The sequence below is a fragment of the Akebia trifoliata genome, chromosome 1 (assembly GCF_017979445.1).
Source record: "Akebia trifoliata isolate Shusen 1 chromosome 1, ASM1797944v1, whole genome shotgun sequence".
NCBI classification, from domain to species: domain Eukaryota; kingdom Viridiplantae; phylum Streptophyta; class Magnoliopsida; order Ranunculales; family Lardizabalaceae; genus Akebia; species Akebia trifoliata.
In genome coordinates, this window is record NC_141375.1 from 23942192 (window position 1) to 23962047 (window position 19856).

General features: G+C 34.7%; 2 protein-coding genes across 2 annotated transcripts; both read right to left on the reverse strand.

Moving 5' to 3' along the window:
• Positions 1-3030: 3030 nt before the first annotated feature.
• On the reverse strand, positions 3031-9601 carry LOC147411094 (cyclic phosphodiesterase-like). The gene is made up of 3 exons (XM_086444522.1): positions 9179-9601; positions 5957-6011; positions 3031-3419 (listed from the first exon to the last, which is right to left on the reverse strand). Exons 1-3 carry the CDS (start codon positions 9479-9481, stop codon positions 3220-3222), a joined length of 558 nt encoding a protein of 185 aa, XP_086300648.1. The 5' UTR covers positions 9482-9601; the 3' UTR covers positions 3031-3219.
• Positions 9602-11299: 1698 nt separating this feature from the next.
• Positions 11300-17328, reverse strand: LOC147411095 (oil body-associated protein 2B-like). Its single transcript, XM_086430969.1, has 5 exons — positions 17004-17328; positions 16824-16906; positions 13261-13356; positions 13148-13172; positions 11300-11715 (listed from the first exon to the last, which is right to left on the reverse strand). The coding sequence occupies exons 1-5, from the start codon at positions 17293-17295 to the stop codon at positions 11432-11434; spliced, it is 780 nt and encodes a 259-aa protein (XP_086287095.1). The 5' UTR covers positions 17296-17328; the 3' UTR covers positions 11300-11431.
• Between the last annotated feature and the right edge of the window lie 2528 nt (positions 17329-19856).

Sequence of the window (19856 nt, forward strand, 5' to 3'; positions counted from 1 at the left end):
ATAATCTCTTCTGGTCACTTAAATTTGCTAAATTTGTTTGCAGTTTATTGAGGTTTAGCAAACTGGGTTACCGTTCAGCAGTTGTGCAACTCCTTTTGGGATGTATAAGCCATCAAAACACCAAACTTGATAGAGAAATAGTGGATAAATCAGCTCTTAGGTATACAGATGGTTTGGTAATATTGAGATGCACCTCTTCAAGAAGGACCATTTAACTAAGTGGTAAGACCTTGTGGAGGTTGTTCCCAAGGGTTTAGGTTCAAACCTCTTGAACCCCATCTTATATACTAATTTGCTAACTGTTAACCACTAACCCCACTAACCCCGCCTAGCAACAAAAAAAAGAAAAGAAAAGAAAAGATGAATCTCTTCAAGAAACAGTGGCCCATAGACTGGAATGCTGCAAACCTAGAATCTGATTCTAGTATTCACTTTTACCTTGGTTTCAGATTATAACATAATCTGAATTTGAAATCTGTAGGAGCTGTTTCCTGTGATTGGATTTTTTTCTCTCCAAATGGATGAATGTACACAAACTTGGGAAGCATGGTTAGAAAAAAGGAATTATGTATAAATTCTTACTTGGTTTCTCAAATGGGGGATCATCTGATTCCAACTATCTATAATCAGAATCTTCCTACAGTTTCCTATTACCTCTCAACGCTTTTGGGTGAGGTTTCCTATAAACCCACAATGTACAGGGTGTTTGGCTGCACAGAGGGTGAAATCCATTGTCAGGTGTTTGAATCATATATTTGCCACATGATTTTAAAACTTGTTTTGACGTCTTGTCTCGTCCATGAGCGAGACTGAGTTGTCTTGGATGAGATATCCGATTTATTTGAGTTGTCTTGGACGAGATTTAAAAAAAATGCCTTAGAATTAGAACAAACCTTGTCTTTGACACGACTTGTCAACTCGTCTTGTTGGTGGACGATACTGAGACAACTCAGATGAGATTTAAAACCATGATTTGCCATGAATTCGAAAACTCCACATATGCCGGGCAGATAGGCAAAACCACTTCTACTGTGTTAAAGCCAGTTTTTGAGATAATATGTGATTGCTCCCTATTTGTATTTTCGGAAGAAAAAAAAAATTTGGGCTGCCTTTTGGTGGAGTTGTATTATGGTTGAGGAGTGTATAGGGCTTGTTCATACTGCATTTTGATAGCTCCACCCCAAAAAAATAAATATAAATAAATAAATAAATAAAAAGAGAAGAAAAAGAAAGCATTCCTCTGATTTTTTTTCCTGTCTTTATGAAAAGTTAACCTAAAGTAAAGATCTAATCAAACAATCCTGATTTTCCAATTTCAGATCAAATTTTCAGGAGTCCTACAAGTGGGGAATCTGTACCAACACAATGTCCCATTTTATAATTGGACAAATGAGAGTTGGAACATGGCTGGCCCAATAGTATCAGTGTAGCAACCTAATCCAAGATCCCAACTTTATGAACCACCAATAAAAACTCCTAAAGCCGAAACACTGCCAACAGAGAAAATTTTCCTCGCTTTAATCACAGTTTGATTCACAAACAAAACAAAAAAGAAGAAATCCAGTTGCATCTGATATGGTTTTCAACATAAGAAGGGTTCAAGGGGTTTGAACCTAAGACCTTGGGAACAACCTCCACAAGGTCTTAACACTTAACAGCGTAAATTTCTTGGGAGCTTTCGGTGTATTGGTTAGGTTTCTATCAAATGGTATCAGAGGTAACCACTCGCTACGCGAACATTTTTATTATGGATTTAGGGCGACAACCATCATTTGAATAAATTACTCCTATCCTACCCCCTCGAAAAAGAACATCTTTTCCTGAATATGAAAAAAAAAAAAAAAAAACCCTTAAAACTCATGATCATGCTTTCATGGATCAGATTATGTCCCATCCATGTGGAAATCTTAGCCAACAGCTACTCATAGGGTGGAAGTAGAGCTTTTATGCAAGCTTGTACCTAAAACTTTCCATAAGAAGAAATACTTCCAACTTGACACTGCAAAATTGAGGCCCAGCAATTACCCCTCCTTGAATACTCAACAGAGATTCCAAAATTGATCATGCCTTTACCTGCAGTCAAATATGGCTATTAATGGGAGCCATCCAAATGTTGTGGTACTCGATACGTTTCGTTTGTGGGGTGTTTGGCTAATTCTTGTATTGGTCCGCGTAGATTGAGTCTTAAAAATTTAATCTACCATTCAAATGGTACAGATTCTCGCCGTACAGAGCATCTAATTAGTACCATAGTAACAATTCATTTTTTTTTCTTTCTTTCTAAAAGTCTTGTTTAAAACATGTTTCATACCTCTAATGAAAAAAAAAAAAAAAAAAACTCAAAGACTTTTTCAAAGAAACACTTTTTAATCAATACTTTTACGTTTTAAACACATTTTATATGTTTTAAATAAAATAAATTAAAAACAAAACAAACTCATTTTTTTTTGTTAGTTTATGATTAATTTGCCATATGGATGTTTATACTTTGGTTTGTTGTTTAATGTAGGACTTGATGATAATGCTTGATGCTATAATTTTTTTTTTTTCAATAATGTTATTTTTCTCAAGTGATACATTGATGGTTTGACTTTTTGACTTTTTGACTTTTCTTTTTTTTTATCGTCATAAAATGTATAATTATGTATGGGTACATGTTATCATATACAGACATTCAATAATATTTTTTTCGCTAAAAAATATATTATACTTAGAATAACTGTCTAATGTATCATACCTCACATGATGAATACATTTTTGTTCATACTTGTTAGTGTGTATATATACTATATTGTTTTTTTCCTGATTTTTTCTCATTTTTTTACCGTTTTCTTCATTTTTTTCCCCAAAAGTTTTCCCTTGCCGTTTTAAACTCATACTGTGACTTGGTGACTATGATTAGTACCGAGGACAACTCTAAGACCAAATTTTAGTTTAATCAAATCTCAACAACAATACTTTAATAAACATTATGGAATTCAAATTCATATGGAGGGGGTGCTTAGGAATTAGGATCATAAAATTGATATATAATAGATAAATAGGCTGATTTTTCATTTGGAGATTTATTCATAGTGTCACATTTTGTCAATCTCTCCCACTCAAAACCCACATGAGCATAAGTCAGATACTATCGACGTAACCAAGTTGAATATATACAAGATCATTCGGGAGTGGACATTCTGAGAAGTCGTCTTCTGTTAAAAACTAGCAGTCAATCTAAAGAAGATTGTAGTCGTCTACCTTCTCCCAGGATTTGAGGGTTTTGTCTTCAGTGTCTGTTTTGTACAAGGCAAGGGTGGAGATCTGGAAACTCAAGTCGCTGATACTCTCATCAAGGACTTGTACTTTCTCTTTAGCTCTCTGCTTCTCCTCCTCTGTTAAGTCCCCATAAAGAAGGCTCAAGTGTGGCATATAGGCTGCAAAATTAGAAACAAAGGCATTCATCAGAGAAGAAAAATATTGTACTGAAGGACCATATTCCTTAAGGATTCTAACTAACTAATAGAATAATAGACATGAGCCAACAACTATATGAAGGGAGATAAGGTTGCTGATGGTATCTTTTATGGGAAAATGTAGAGAGAAATAATAAAGAAATGTGAATCAAGCTTTGACTTAGAGGAACAGAATGATTCAATCTTCAAAGAAACAATTTTTCCCTTATTTCAATGATGATCAGAGGAGAATGCTAACAGGTTTTGGGCATAATTAAAGGAGGGATCTCTCATGTACATGAGGTGTACCATGTTCAGTACACCACACTTCATTGAACATTGCTCACATATTTGAGTGGTCTATCACATAATTCAAATTACTTCGAACAAACAAAAAGGAATCCCAGATAGCCTTGGCAAGAGAAAAAAATAAAAAATAAAAATTGCCATAGTCCACTGATTTACCATTAGCTTTACAAAAGGAACATATGATCAAATGGTCCACAATCAAAAATCTTTTCTAAGGAAGAAAAAAAAAAAAAAAAAAAAAGGCAAACTTGTAGGAAATATTAGAATCCCAACAAAATGGCACGAGAGAATCCAAAAAGGAGATCTTACTGAGAACAGGCCTTCTCCACTCGAAACCCACAATCACCTTGCAAGTTTCCCCCCTTGTTTTTTTTTTTTTCTCTAGCAGTGTTCTCCTCTCTTCTTAATTCAAATTATTGTTAGCGAAAAAAAATGTGGGATCTCATCTAAATGAGACGTACCATTTTCACATATTTATGAGGTATAATCATACAGACTGTGCCACACCCGCATACACTCAAAAGGGGATCTTCATCAAATATGGATGAATCAGGTAAACATTTTGCGGACTACCATACCATCAGAGTGCACACATGATCGTGTTGATAGTGGATACACATCATTATAGCAGTGCAGTCTTTTTTTTCCCCAACCGATACATAGTCTGTTGAAACTTTTTCAAGTATTACAAATTTTCAAAAGGAACTTTATTTATAGTATAGACTGCAAAAAAGCAACTTAAGGTTTGAAAGATCGTTTGAACCATTCTATTAGGGCCAGTGGAAGTATTAGCAATTCTTCATAGGGGTTTCAATGGATTAGGGAAATTCCTACTCTTTTCAAATTGTTCAACCATAATTCAGGTCTTCTTACTCTAAACATGGTAAATGTGCCATTACTTACTCATTGGAGATGTAGTGGCAGATCGTTTCTGAAACCAATAAATGCAGTCCTTGAGATTATTAACAACATAATATGCCACCCATTATGACGAGAAGCCAATGAAAGCATCAATACAGTGAGCAAGACATTTTCTTACATTATGAGAAACCAACTTGACGCCTTAAAACTGCACACACTGATATCATTGACGCAAAAGGTTTTGCCACATAGTACCTCATTGTACAGAAGTTCAATAACATGCTTTCGGAGCGTAACACAACTCCAGTTTGTACGAACTACCATTTGGATTCTAATGCAAGTCTAGTTTGTCCGAAGTAACATTCGGAGTGTAACACAAGGCAGACTAGAAAACAACAAACCCCTTGCCTCCTATAAGACTTCATCTGGGATTAGGCTTCAGGTTATATCCCAGCTCGCCTACCAAGTAAAACAAGGGAAAGAGAGAGAAAAGGAAAGGAGGCACATTTTGCCCTTTAAAAATTTGTTTCCTTCACTACAAACTCTGACTTGTTGACATCCGTTATTCTCTATTTGCAATTGTTCTTCTAGTTATTCATTTCTAGAAGTACTTCCTAGTTATTCACACTCATCATAAAGATCCCCTTCCAGTAAATACCAATACATATTTGGCTTCTAATACTAGTAGTGAGCTAATTTGTCAAATGTCTTCGAATAGCTCACCTATTTTTTGTATTTTTAAATTAAGTTGAATAGATTGTTCAACAAGTTTCCTGACTTGAACCTTATTTTGACCTCCAAACATATTACCCTCACGTAAACTCTCCCTACCGTACAATGTGACCAATGTGCCCACAAATTCCTTGGGATCTTTTTCATTATTGTGTCACACAAACTATATTGCACCTCATTCTTGGGGAAAATAATAATTTAACGCCTTGATCAACAATTTTTGTTTTTCATCGTATTAGAAAGTCTGTTCGAAACCAAATTCTCCTACTTATGTGCAAATATACACCTAATATAATTTCATTTTACATAGTTAAAACTACATGTGACTTGTTTTTCTTAGTTATTATTAATATAGAGAACAGTTTTTTCACTTAAGACTCACTGATTGTGTATCAATTCATTTAGCAAACCAGTTACCAAGTTCAATGGTCACCAGGAAAGGACCAGTTTTTGTCTTTTATTCCTTTAAGTTACAGCTACAAAGCATCAGAATATGACCAAGCCCGTTTTAGATAATTCTCCAAAAAAGCGAAGACATTTCCAATTGTTCTACACTTATTGTTATCAGTAAAGAAGTGAGAAATAAATAATCAAAAGTAAGAGTGTATAGCACTCACGGCTAGAGCTCTTATATCCAAAATGAGCGGTGCATTGTGCACTAGCTTCCATCACCTAAAACAAACCTTTAGTATCAGCCCATCATATCAAGACAACAAAGAATCAACCCTATTGTCAAATTATGGACCATCTAAATTATCAGAGAAATAGAAGAAACTAAAGACATGTAACACAGAGAATATAAGGCGATAGATAACAATAAGGGGTGGCATCTATCACAAAAAAAAAAAAAAAAATTGATGGGAAGACAGATAACATACATTGCAAAAAAGAATGATTGAATTGAAGATAGGCATTTTATATGGATAACCTTGGATTTTTCCAAATTTGTAGACCCGCTCACTGAGGGATTTTGCTCATCTCCCCTTGCATTTTTTAGACTCTTTGCAAGTCTCCCCAATCAACAATAAATTTTTTTGAATACCAATTTTATTGATAGAGGATAGTTTGACCATTTTACTTTCACATGAGACCGGAAAGGTCGTACAAAATATTTTACACACCCTTTTGTGGATGGCATAAGAGTAAACTAACAGAGTATAAGTTAGAGAAAAGGGTAAAACAGTGCTAAATGACAAATGCATAATCAACGCCAACAGCTTAATTTTTTTATCTTGCACAAAACATATTCATTAAATCTGGACTTTGCAGCTTTTTACATGAACCATCATAGTAAGGGATGTTTTATTCAGAATTTTAAGAATGTAGAATGGCATTTAGAGGGGCAATCAGAGGTAACAAAAGAAGAAAATAAGTTTCAAATATTCAAATTAAAGGTGCCATGCCTGAAGCCGCAACCTAGGATTAGGTCTTCTTGACTTCCTAGTGTTTCTGGGAAAATCAGATAGAAAACAGTAACCATTAGGGTAATAAGTCGATGCAATAAAAAACGACTGAAATATGGTACTAGGAGAGCCATTGCAATTCAAATCACTTACAACTGCAACTTACTGATTGATCCAAAGGTACGCAAGTAAGTTAGTGAGCTCTAACATTTAGATTTCTCAATTCTCTCATGGTATACAAACGTGTTGTCCCATCATCACTTCCCAGTACCAACTTCAAAAAAGAAAATTTCTTGTATTCATCTTAAAAACTTTGAAATATTTTTCTTGTGTATTTCATTAAAGCTTCACGTTCAAACCCCCATTTAGTCAATAACATAGGTCTTGTTTGTCCTGTATTTGTATCAGCCACTTTTTCTTTCAGATGACAATCAGCTAATGCTTTTTTTTTTTCAAATTGAGCCACAAACACTCCAAGATTGTGGCCCCGCAAAGAATTTTTTCTAAAATTTGTTGATACTCCCATTTCTTTAGGTAGTTGTCATGCCCGTATAGAAATGAACTCGACCATAGACTTATGCTCACTTTTCCTTCAATAGGTATAAATTTTTAAGCACTCGTTATAGTGTAACTCATAAGTAGAAAGTAACAATTTCCAACTATCTACAAATTCGTCAACCATCTCTTCAGATCTATTGCAAACAATTGAAATTGACTGAACATGTTAGATAGGTGTTTTGCTGTATTCTGATATATGTGTCATAGACATAATCGATGGTGAGTATTGGGAAACACTTGATTGATGGCATTGGCAATTGATGCCGCTTGATCATTAAAAATAGTATTTGGTTGTTTTTGACCCATAGCATCCAACAACGTTTGGAACAACTACACAAATGATTCAGTCATCTCACAATCAAGCAAACCACAACCAAATAAATTGTTTGTTGATGGTGGTTTACACCAATGATTGGAGCACAAATCATATTATAGTTATTTGTTTTACAAGTAATGTTGAAACATATCACATCTACAAAATTTTCGTAATCACACCTCAACTTAGGATCAACAATAAAACAACTACAAATCTTATCATCCTCGTCAGTTTGAAGCTTGTAAATAAAGAATTTATTCTCTTCTTGCTTGCTCGTTAAATATTCTAGAAAACATTGTGCATCTCCTGTACTTAAAAACTTATTACATTTCTTGGAGAGAAGATTATAACAATCAGACTGTGTAAAATTCAGATTCTCTACCCCACTTGCTTCTGTGCTTAAATAAGAAAAAGGAAATATCCCTGCATCTAAAAGAACACACCCGCGTATGTTGTCCTCATTCCTGACAATCTCATATTTTGTATGAGATCAGCCTGAGCCACCTCTATGTGTCAATGAGATCTTAGTAAATGTGCATTTTTTTATTTCTCAATGATATGATTGTGATCTTCTACAAAATCGATCACCATATACTTATTTGATTCTTACTTGAAACTTGAATGTTACTGATGTCGTGCAACCACATCTTCGGTCATCCCTCTTCTTTGTTGGAATTAATTTCTTTGAGTATGTTCCTTCTAAAGGACATAAATCTCAACTTTGTATTAATCCCCTTTTGCGCATGTACATGATTTTCTTCCGCACGCTAAAACCGACCTTCATTGCATAGGCATTATAAAAATTTTATGCTTCATCATCTATATCAAATAACATCCCAATTTGAGAAACATCTTTAGTTTCTTTTAATTCTTCCTCTACCACCAACTTAACGGCTACATTTTTCACACTTTCATCTTCAATACTCATTTAGAAATAGAAGGTGTTAATATTCACACTTTTCTGTGTTTTTTATATTAATTTCAACAGCATTTCGCCTGTATATACAAGTTTATACTTATGTTTTTCCTTCGTTTTATAAACTATTTCTCCATAGTGGTTCCTTATGAAACAAGAATTTCAACAAGGACCACACAAACAAATATTACTATTTCTATTGGATCCATAGGGAGTTCATGACTTGAGGTTTGTGTGGTCTCTCCACCATTAGATTCACCATATCCTACTATCATAAAAATTTCAACTATAAAGGACTACACATACAAATATTACTATTTCTATTAGATACATAGGGGGTCATGGCTTGAGGTTTGTGTGGTCCTTCCACCATTAGATTTACCATACCCAATAATAATAGAAATTTCAACCATAAAGGGCTACACATACAAATATTACTATTTCTATAGGATCCATATAGGTCCATGACTTGAGGTTTGTGTGAGCATCTCATGACTCGGGCGAGTCGAGTCATCTCGGACGAGTTTCCAATACAGATGAAATTTGCCGATTAACCACCAAAATTATGCAAAATTTACCGAAAACAAAATCGAAGTTAAAAAAAAAAAATTAAAATATCATAGAATTGATCTTATAAATCGATTACCTCAGGATCGGAATGGACGAGGAGGTATACGCACTGGTAGAAGAAAGTTCCCGTAGATACCGTATTTATACGGACCTTATACGGTTTGAGCTTCTCACAAGCGGACCTGAACTTGTGAAGAGCGTCGGCTTCTGTGAGTCGAATGGCCCCAACAACTGTGATGTGAGGTTCGAATTCTGGAGCTTGGAATTCGGATCTTAGACCGTCCATTACTTTCTTCAACCTCTCCCTCACATCTTCTGGTGGGATCGCCCACACCGAATACACATTTTCTCTCTCTTGTGCTTCTGATCCTTCTTCCATGAGAATCAGAGAAACCCTAGAAAACGCTTGGAACGAACCCTAGAGAATTAATCGATCATATATTTTTTTTTTTGGCTAAATTCAAGCAGAGATACTCTTTGCAGAAAGTAGGATGCATGAGCTGTAGCGTTCTTAGTTGCAGAATATTATAAAGGAATCGGTATATTCGGGTCAAAAAACTCATCCGACACCGAGACGTATCGCCCGAGTTAACTCGATATCCGAGTTGAACGAAACCAACTCACAAATCACTTTTTTGACCGAGATTTTATGGCTCACCTTCAATTTTTTTTTTTTTTTTTAAACGAGACCCCTCAAACATATCGAAAAACTCGTCCAAAACGACTTGGTATCAGGCTGGAAGAGATGAGACACGAAACCAAATTTTAAAACATTTTCCTTACTAACTTCGTAAACATTTGAAGGGTTGTTTTGCATTGGCAATCCCACACCACAGTGCTCTAGATTTCATAAAAATAAATAAATAAATAATTAAAAAAAATACATTTAACTTGATCCAAGATTTCGAAAATGGAGGTCAAATTTAAAATTAAAATTTAACGATTAAAAATAATATATTTTAAAATTGTGATAATCTACTCTCTTCTTTCAAATGCCCTGGTACACACCCATCATAGAACCATAGATCCTTTACTTCAAGATACGTAAGAATAAGTTTTGTGGTTCTTTAACTACCAGGTCTGGGAGTGTAAAAGGGCATTTGAAAAAAAGCGCATTAGATATCATTAGCCTATTTTTATAGAACTTCTATTGACATACAACCTTTTTTCTCATTACACACCAATGAGATATTTTTCCTTGGCAGCTTTTGGTTGACTTACTAACCTTTTTCTTTCTTAATGCCTCGGACCCTTTCAAGAGGTGATTCAAATTGTCAAGATCCACAATTCAAAATCATTAATATCAACCTTCTACAACCATCAAGGTCAATGATAGTAAATTGTGAATCTTGATGTTTGAACATTAATCATGAGATCAAGTTTCAAATTGTACAATCTCAACAATTAGATGGTTGATCTTAATGATTTGAATCGTCAATCTCGATGACTTGAGTTTGCTATTTCATTAGGTTGAGGGAGCAATAAGAAAGATATATTTTACTAATCAATTTGTTAAGATATTACCCCAAAACTCGACGTCAGTCCATTCAGTAATTTTCTCTTTTTTGTCATCCTACCACATTCACTCCAATGTTATCGCACTTTTTTTTTTCCAAATTAGATCCTTTTGAAATAAATAATGGTAAAATAGATATTCAGATAAAATGTTCCATTTAAATCTTTAAATTTCGGAGTATATCCTTCTTTGTTCGACACCATCATAAATCAAATCTTTGAAATTGGACGAAAAATCATATCTATATGTAAGTCTATATATGCGAAATTAATAGTATTAAAAGAATTTAGGGTACGATAAAAAGGATATTTTTGGTATTATAAAATTTTTCTTATGGTGATCAGAGTATTTAAATTTTAGATAGAAAAAGTAAGTGGATTATTAAGTTTTCATCCAAAATAACAGTCCATTAAGAGATTTTCCCCTCTTTATTTCATGTCTAGTTGTGGATTCAGTGGATTAATCCAATAATCATAACTTAATTTCAATCTCTAGCAAACATGATTTCAAAACTTGTCTAAGAAGTATCGCCCGAGTCATCTCGATATCAAGCATCGATGAGATAGACGGACAAGTCAATTTTTCGGACGAGATTTAAAACCCCACGTTCATTATTCTCATTTTTGAACGAAACATCTCAAATTTATTAGAAAACTTGTGCAAGACGAGACGACTCGAAAATACATTCAAAATGCTTAGAACATTGAATATCATACAGCATCTCAAAGAGAATGCTAGGTACCATTTTAGTTTATGTAGATGAAACGAAATAACTATTAAAAAAAACACATCTTAACCTTCGTAACTATATGTTCATGGAAAGGGTGCCCTAAGTTTCATATCGGTTGGTACGATGTCGATGGCGAATCCCTTGCCCTCAATGTCTATGGCCAAGCTCTTCCCACCTTGTTTCCAAGGATCCGCATTCGGATTTATCCATTCCGGTTCATTAATCTCCACCCTCGATTCTCTCACATCGTCGTTGGATATACAATATTTAGCATCACGTTTGTAGAGCAGCTCTGGTTTTACCATCCCTAGGTTCACTGGTTGAGGAGACATCATGAGGGAGGGAGCACCCAAAGGTAGTGGATCACCTTCACCATATCACACACAACATATTAAACTGACCCCAAAAATAGTAGGTCACCTTGACCCCATACATACTCTTCAATGTGTATAACTTAGCTTAATAAGATTGGGTTTGTTTAATTTCAAATAGCTTGGTGTAAACCATAGTTTTAAAACTTTGAGAACTCAAGCACTCAAATAAAAACATACTAAATTTATAAATTCTTTAAAATAAAAACTCCACAAAAAAAAATTATGTATAGATAGCTAGATAACTTGGTCATCAAACGAGTCGAACCAAACCAAGACTACATGTGAATTTGGACTAGTCAAATAAAATATATTAATTTTGAATTTTAAAATTAATAAAAAAATAATATTATATTTTTTTGTTTATGAGTGAGGTGTCGATTGAGCCCGTTGGCCCACTATCCCGTCCCCCATCTGCTCAAGAAAACAAGGGTCAAGAGTTCAATAATTTTTAATCCTTCAAATCAAGGTTAAGCTAAGGTCTTATAGTGCCCAACCGCTACTAAATCCTATAGAAATATTGTTTTTTAAAAAATCCTTACAATAGGACAAAAGCTCAGATCACTCCAGTGTGAATGAATTGATATACCTTTCAAGGTCACTTGATCAAACGGTACTGATGCCCCAATTTTATAATCTCGTACCCATAATCTCTTCGTAATTTTGTGTTTCTTATCTGTTTGGAGTCATCTTTGGTTCCTAGACCATAAAACTAGGTGACGACTCCCTCTAGAGGTGTTCTGGTGTCGGGGGTATTTTGATAATTTAATTATGTTTTGATGATTTTTCTTATCTTTTAGTCTCAAAATCTGATGATATGACTTGCCAAGTGACATACTCAAATGACCCCATGACGTGGACAAGTTCAGGAACCATAGACTTGTACTCCTCGGGATACACGATTCCCTCGATATACATTTTATGGGGAAGGACAATCGTATATCCCGAGGCGTTCAGTTATATAGTATCCAAACTTGTCACATCATGGAGTCATTTGAGTAAGACATCTAGCGAGTCATATTATCATGGCTCTTTTTTAAATAAAAGTAAAATGTATCATCTACATAATTACAATTTAACTATCATCGATAAACTTTAGAAGCTAATAAGACATTAATTTCAAATTCAAGTGGACAATCTTCAAATACCAACAAAATCAAATATATACATTTTCTTAAGTTAAAAATGTTGAATTTTAATCATTTTACTTGGCCCTAAAGTGGCCCAAGTCAAACCCCAATCCGTTAAGAGTAGGGCTAGGGCTTAGTCAACTTACGCTCAATAATAGCATGGGTTTTGTTCACGTAGAGCTTGCCTCTCTAAGGAAAAAGGGGAGGGGGGTTTAGGGCTCAACTAAGCTCGGCCGGGTCACCCCGGCATTGACACCCTTAGTTATCAACAAAAATATTATAGATAATGTAGTATAACCCAACTGCTGGGTATGTTTTTCAAGCTGACAAGGTCAAGTGTTTAACTTGGTGAGTTTATTCAATCAATTTTTGGGCCAAGTCGCCTAAAAAATTGTCAAGTTTTGATCTTACCTCTATCAACTTGCCATACGATTTGGCCATAGTTTGAAGCTCCGTCCTTTGAACCATCTCCGGAACCCGTGGATTCACCCATAGACCTGCTTTAATCTGAACCATTAAAAATAAATAATTGTAAAAATGTGATCCCAAAGACATAAAGGATAAAAGGGTAGCACTATTCTCCAACAGCTCCACTAGAATTTTTTTCTAGGGGCAACAGCCTCTTAAGATTCTTGGTCTAGATTAGGATTCATGTAGGGATGTCAATGGGTTGGTGTGGTCCCCCGACCCATTACATTTTAGGGTTTCAAGTCTGGGCATGGTTAACTTGGGTTCGACCAACAAAAAAAATGTCCTCGAGTTTGAATTACTTCTCGTACGAGAAGGTGAATGTAAATTCAAGTTGAGGATGAATTTAATATGAATCGAGAACAATTGTGGACATTGATTTACTTTTAGGGTCAAGGATGGTGATATGTTGTTGAATTTTCAGTCGAGGAAAAAAGGGGAAAATGTGTCTCGCAAGAGACTATATCGGGATGGGGTAAAATTAATAAGCATGGTTAATCAACCATGATTTGATTAACAATTGGCTAGGTTGCATGAGGTGAAGCCAACAAGTGGCTTGGAGGCTGTCAAGTGTCATTGGGACATATCCCTTTGAGACGCATAAGAAGCTAACTAACCAATGAGTTAGTTACTCACCTTGACCGAAGCCACTAATGAGTTAATTAACTAACCCTAGTTCTAGGTTTGGTTGGTTGTTTAGGTTAGTTGGTAGGATCCACCCTATATTAAGTAGGGTCCAAATTGCTGACTTTGAATTTGGTCAATTTAGTCGACTCAGTTGATCGATTCATAATCCAAACTTCTAGACCCTTGACTGGGCTCGTTTCTCATCGGATTTTGACGTGTGAATAGTTTGTTTCGAATAATTTTCCAAAATCTTTCTAATGCATTATCTATTTTTCAAAATTCTCACTCCTTATATCACTTATCCTTATGACGTATTCCTACACATCTTGGTTTACCCGCTATCTTTTTACAATACTTAATCGATTTAACTATTGGGCAACTCTTATGATCTTTTAAACTCATTAACTTAATATTTCAAGTTATTTGATCTCACGTATCTAATAAAAAATTTCCTCGAAATATGTAGTGACCATTTTGTGTCATCATACCAAAAACTCACATTTCTTTAAAAGATGACATATGATGGTCTCTTATAAACTCCAACACCCAAGAAAACTTCTCATTAAAGGTTTATCCTCAGAATCCATTGGAGAGTCAACACCCTTGAGAAATCTCAAGTATAACCTCTTCAAAAAGTAAGTTCAATCCAAAAAATGCCTAGGTCTTTTGCTAAAATCCCTAAAAGTGTGAGAATTTCCAACTCTACCATCAAAAAGTAGAAAACCTCATGTACATACATGAAACTCTTCCATTGACTTATTTTAAAAATATGTAGTTACTTTATGCAATATTTACAAAAAACCCAACCCTCAACTTCACATTTGATATTCTCTCATTAACCCTCCTAAAAGCATTTTTGCTTCCTACCATATATCCTTACTTTTGGAGATAATTATATGAGACCCAACCCATAACTTTTCCACATGTGTCTCCTTTATGCATGCTCCCAAATTTATTTTCCACCTGTTACTTCATAGCCACCAAATTGCCTTGCCCATGACTTGGCCAAATGGCTTGATTTTAGAGGTCTCAGATCAAATTCTTTCATTTACTCTCAAGAATATTACAAATCAAAAGGTTTCCATTACTAGGGTTGGATCATTCCATCCCAAAATCTCTATACAAATCCCCATTTTTCATAAGAATCACATGTTCCCAAGCTCCTCCCTCAACCTTAAATTCTACCAAAATCCTTACTCAACATCTCCAACCCTCTCAACTTAAACTTCATACTCAAAAGACATCAACCATCTTCCAATCCATAACCTTCTACAAAGAGCCTCCAACCATTCTCTAACCTTAAACTTTATACTAGCACCTTTAACCTACAATCCACCCAAAAACTCAAGCTCATTCAAGAACTCAAACAAAAACTTTAAGGGACAAGGTAGATTTAGGATTCAATTTTCTATTTGAGCATTTGCATTCTTTTTTCTTCTAACATTCTCTTTTATTTTCTTTTTAGAAAACCTTAGGATGTTAAGAAACATCTTCTCCCATTCTTAGTAAGTTAAACTTCAACCTTGGACATTAAATGCTTAAGGCAGTTTGATCGAAAAATGGTGAAAATTGAAGCATTCTTAAACTATTCATCTCATACATAATAATGTACACATTGCACACACTACACATGCTTGGCTATAATGAAAAAATACGTCATCCCCTTGATAGGATTAAAACACTAAATTTTTAACTAAGTATATATGCATCAAGATTATGATTTTACGGGAATTTTATCCATAGAATTTATCTAAGAACCTAAACCAATATTTCAACTTATACAAAAAGTGATGACTACGTGGGGGTATAATTTTTCACATATATCTTATCATGTCAAAAGAGACATCAAGTCCCCTCTTCAAGGCTACATTTCCACTATTTGCACACACCTACATTTTCATGTATCTCATGCATTATTTCTTGTCTTCTTTTAATTATCTTTTCAAAATGACTAAATTTAAAAAATGACCCACCTTTTGGTGGTGAAAATGAGGTGCCTAACACCTTCCTCATTCTCTAACCAAATCTCTTATCTAGATTTAAATATACTATGTCATTTTCTATTCATGAGAGTCAGTACAAATGCCAAACAAATATTTTCTAAAAAAATTATTTTGGATGCCTATTCACTCTTATTTCTAAAAATAAAAAATGATGGCAATTTCAAACCATCATAGTATTGAGGTTCACATACCAAAAATCTCATGTCTATCGGTTGGGTTTGGGTTGAGCATTTCATGCCTAAGGTTGTGTTGGGCAAGGGCGCAAGTTGGTGTTTATCAAGTTAGGATTGTGCACGGGTTGATCCAACCCACCCGAGTTGCGACCCTAATGCTAAGTGACTACGGAGGAGTGCATAGAACCATAGATGCCTTTCCTCGAGATTCAATGAAATACATATATGATTCCATCGAGGAAATGCATCTATATTCTATGGTTCCATGTACGTTCCAGCCAATGTGTAACGCAATATCCTGGGTAGTCACTTTAGCATTTTCATTTTTCGTTGGAGTCGATTAAAGACATGCAAGTTTTAGTGTAGGACTTTTGGTTGAGGTTCATTGTGAAACATAAGAAAAGATAAAAATTCTCATATTTGGTAAGGAAATAATATATTTTATATTATTATTAGGATTTTGTTAAATTCTCAAAAGATTATTTTTTTTTATATACCAATACTACCCTCAAATCGAGGTTAATTTTGGAAGGAACTTCAATTTTCTAAGTGTATTAAATGCAGCTTAACGTGTGCCCTTAAGGCACATGTTAACAAAAACCTAGGGATATATTTCTCTTGGGAATCCCTATAATCATAACCGTATGGTTGACCCAGAGCTTCATAACGTGAAAAAGTGGGGATTAAGAGATGGGTCTCTCACCTCATAAGCATGGGAATGCCACAGCTTCTGTTCCTCTGGTGGCAACCCATCAAAAATCCGATCCGATACGATATACTCCACCCCTGAATCAAGAAATCAAAAAAGGAATGTCCAATTACAATTATACCCTCAATCCCCACTTCTGGATGGACGTGGACCCCAGTAAGGAAAATAGATTACCAATGAGGCGAGCAGTAGGAGCGTCCGAGTCATAAACGGCACACTGGAGGAAATCCTGGTTGAGGCGAGTGAGATAGTGGTGAGTCTCGATCTGGCGAGTCATGTCGTGGCTGTAGATAGCGAATGTGCAGGCGTGTTGCTGCATCTGTGTAACTGGTTTCATAGATTGCAGCATTTGAGCTCCTTTGTCCACCATATTTTGACCCATCGTTATCTCCTTTCCTGGTGTAGCTTTGGTTCCATCTCCACTACTATCAGCCATCACACCCGGAAATTCATCACTCGAAGCCATCGCACACACACAACACACTCTCTTTCTCTCTCTTTCTTATATAAACCTCTTGGAAATTAAAGAAAGACTAAGCACATAGAGACGGAATCAGGTGGCAATGGCATGTGTCCCTCCTCGTATTCGTGTCTGTCACGGACAATCTCTCAAACATGCAAGGTGCTTATTTGATGCCACGTTGAAGTTTTGGACATGGAATTATCTGAGAACGTATTTTTGTCTATTTTCTATTATTGGCACCCCAACTTTTACTTATTACATCTCAATTAAAAATAAAGAAAATAAGGATTTTTTTTTTCCCAAAATGTCTTCAACTTATGTCAAAATTCCAGTTTCGGTACCCTATCCATTTTAATTCCTAAAACATATTTTTTTCCAATGAATTCGTCACTTATATAATCAATGAATTCACTGATAAATTGCCAACGAGATCGCTAATATGAAAAAAATCTTTGGTAAATTATCTACGAATTCGTTGATGTTAAAAGTGATGAATTCTCGAAAAGCATGTTTTGGGAATTAAAATAAACAGCGATCCAATCTTGAAATTTTGTCATATTCAACTCATAAAATGGAGATTCAACCAAGAATATAAGTGAATGATTGAGAATAAGTAATAGTTGGGGTGCCATTAAAATATTTCTTTCTTTTTTCTTGATTTCTACATTTTGGGCTTAGGACTTTATATGAACCTTATCAAAATCATAAACAACCATTGAAATTATTTGAATCAGTTCTTATAATGTTTGTAATTTTGAAATTATAATTTGAGTCAAACCTTTGTGCTGTTTGAAGAGTGTGTTTTAAGAGATTATGGCGTAATAAGTAAAAGTTAGGGTGCCAATAGCAGCACTTTATATTTATTTGGATGATTAAATTGATTATCGACTTTATTTTTAAAGCTTTAATTTTGATTGTTACAAAGCATTAATAATTAATTAGTAGGTGAAAGCAGATTTTAAACTTGAGTACTCGTCTCAACATTCCAACTTTAACCAACTTAGCAAGTTGACAGACTTAATTAATTTTCCTAAAAAATAAGCTGAGATCTACGCCCATCCAATCAAAATGTGATAAGAAAAGAGAGAATTTCTAATTTATTGGATAATTTTCAACAAATCTTGAAAGAAGGATTAAGGATAAGAGTTGACAATAATACCAGGGGCCAAAAATATCAAATTATATAATATTGCTCTTTAATTAATGGCACAAGAATTAAAAATAATTAAATAAATCTTAACTTGATCTCATTGATAAAATCCTTTTACTTCGTCAAAGAGCATTTTGTTGAAATTTTAATAAAACTTTTGTTTATTTTGGCGGTTTTTCACTAAATTAAAATTCTCTTGGGTGGTCTAAATAAATATTAATTTCTATGGGATTGAATATTGGTTGGCTAAGGACAACCAGGACTAAATTGAAAGTATCAATAAAGCAATTCAAATTAAAATTTTCCAAATCAGTGATGGTGATGAATTGGGAAGAACAAAGCTATAAAGGAGTGGGGAGGCCGTCGCTATCCCACGAGATTGTGAAGTCCCCATCGGATTGATCGCTTGGAGGTCAAGGGTAGAGCACCACAAGTTTGATTTGCAATTTATACATGCGTTGGAGTTCATCTCGAAGCTTTGAATTGCTTGAGGGCAAAGGGATTTGTGGATTTATTACTTCTATGTATTAGATCTATTTTGCATTGGTTATTGAAGCATTGTAAGTGTTCTTCTAAGAACATTTGATTGGGTTCTTTGTTAAAATCTAGTTATTGAAGGGTTTACATTCCATCACATTATCATAACTGAAAATGCATCGAAATAGCACTCACAAACTTTGAACCTTTATTGGTAAGTTGGACTTGAAACGATGACCTCAAAGTTATTTTGCAATCTGCCGTACCACCTGAGCTATGGGTCTAAGCCCAATGTTGAAATTATTAGAGAAGACATGTAGTTTATGCATATTCATCATGGTTTTAAAAGTTGATTTCGCGTCTCGTCTCGTCTCGTCCAGGATCGATATCGAGTCATCTTGGACGAGTTTTTCGATATGTTTGAGATGTCTCGTTCAAAAAATCAAAAAGTTAAACGTGATGTATTAAATCTCGATAAAAAAAAAAGTGATTTGTGAGTTGGCCTCGTTCAACTCTGATACTGAATTAACTCAAACGATACGTCTCGGTCTCGAACGAGTTTTAAATCCATGATATTCATTTTTCATAGAATTCGTTGGAATGTGAATAATTTCGTGATATGTTATTTTCTAAGTAGGACTCTCATTCATGTAATCCTTTATTTAACGTCAGTATGAAACCCCCAACGAATAAAGGGTTTTTAGCCAAAATCGGTACTTTATGCTATCAAATCCCACAAAGGTCTCTATTTTATTTATCGATCTTAGCTTCCACTCTTCTTACTCTACTAAATATATATATATTTTTTCAAATTCTTCATCCTCCAAACCTTCTTCCCCAAGAAGGTGTCTATTCTTAATTAAATACAGAGCCTATTTTTTGTAATACATGCGTATTTGCTCATGCCATGTACTAAGTTACCCTTAGCAAACAATGC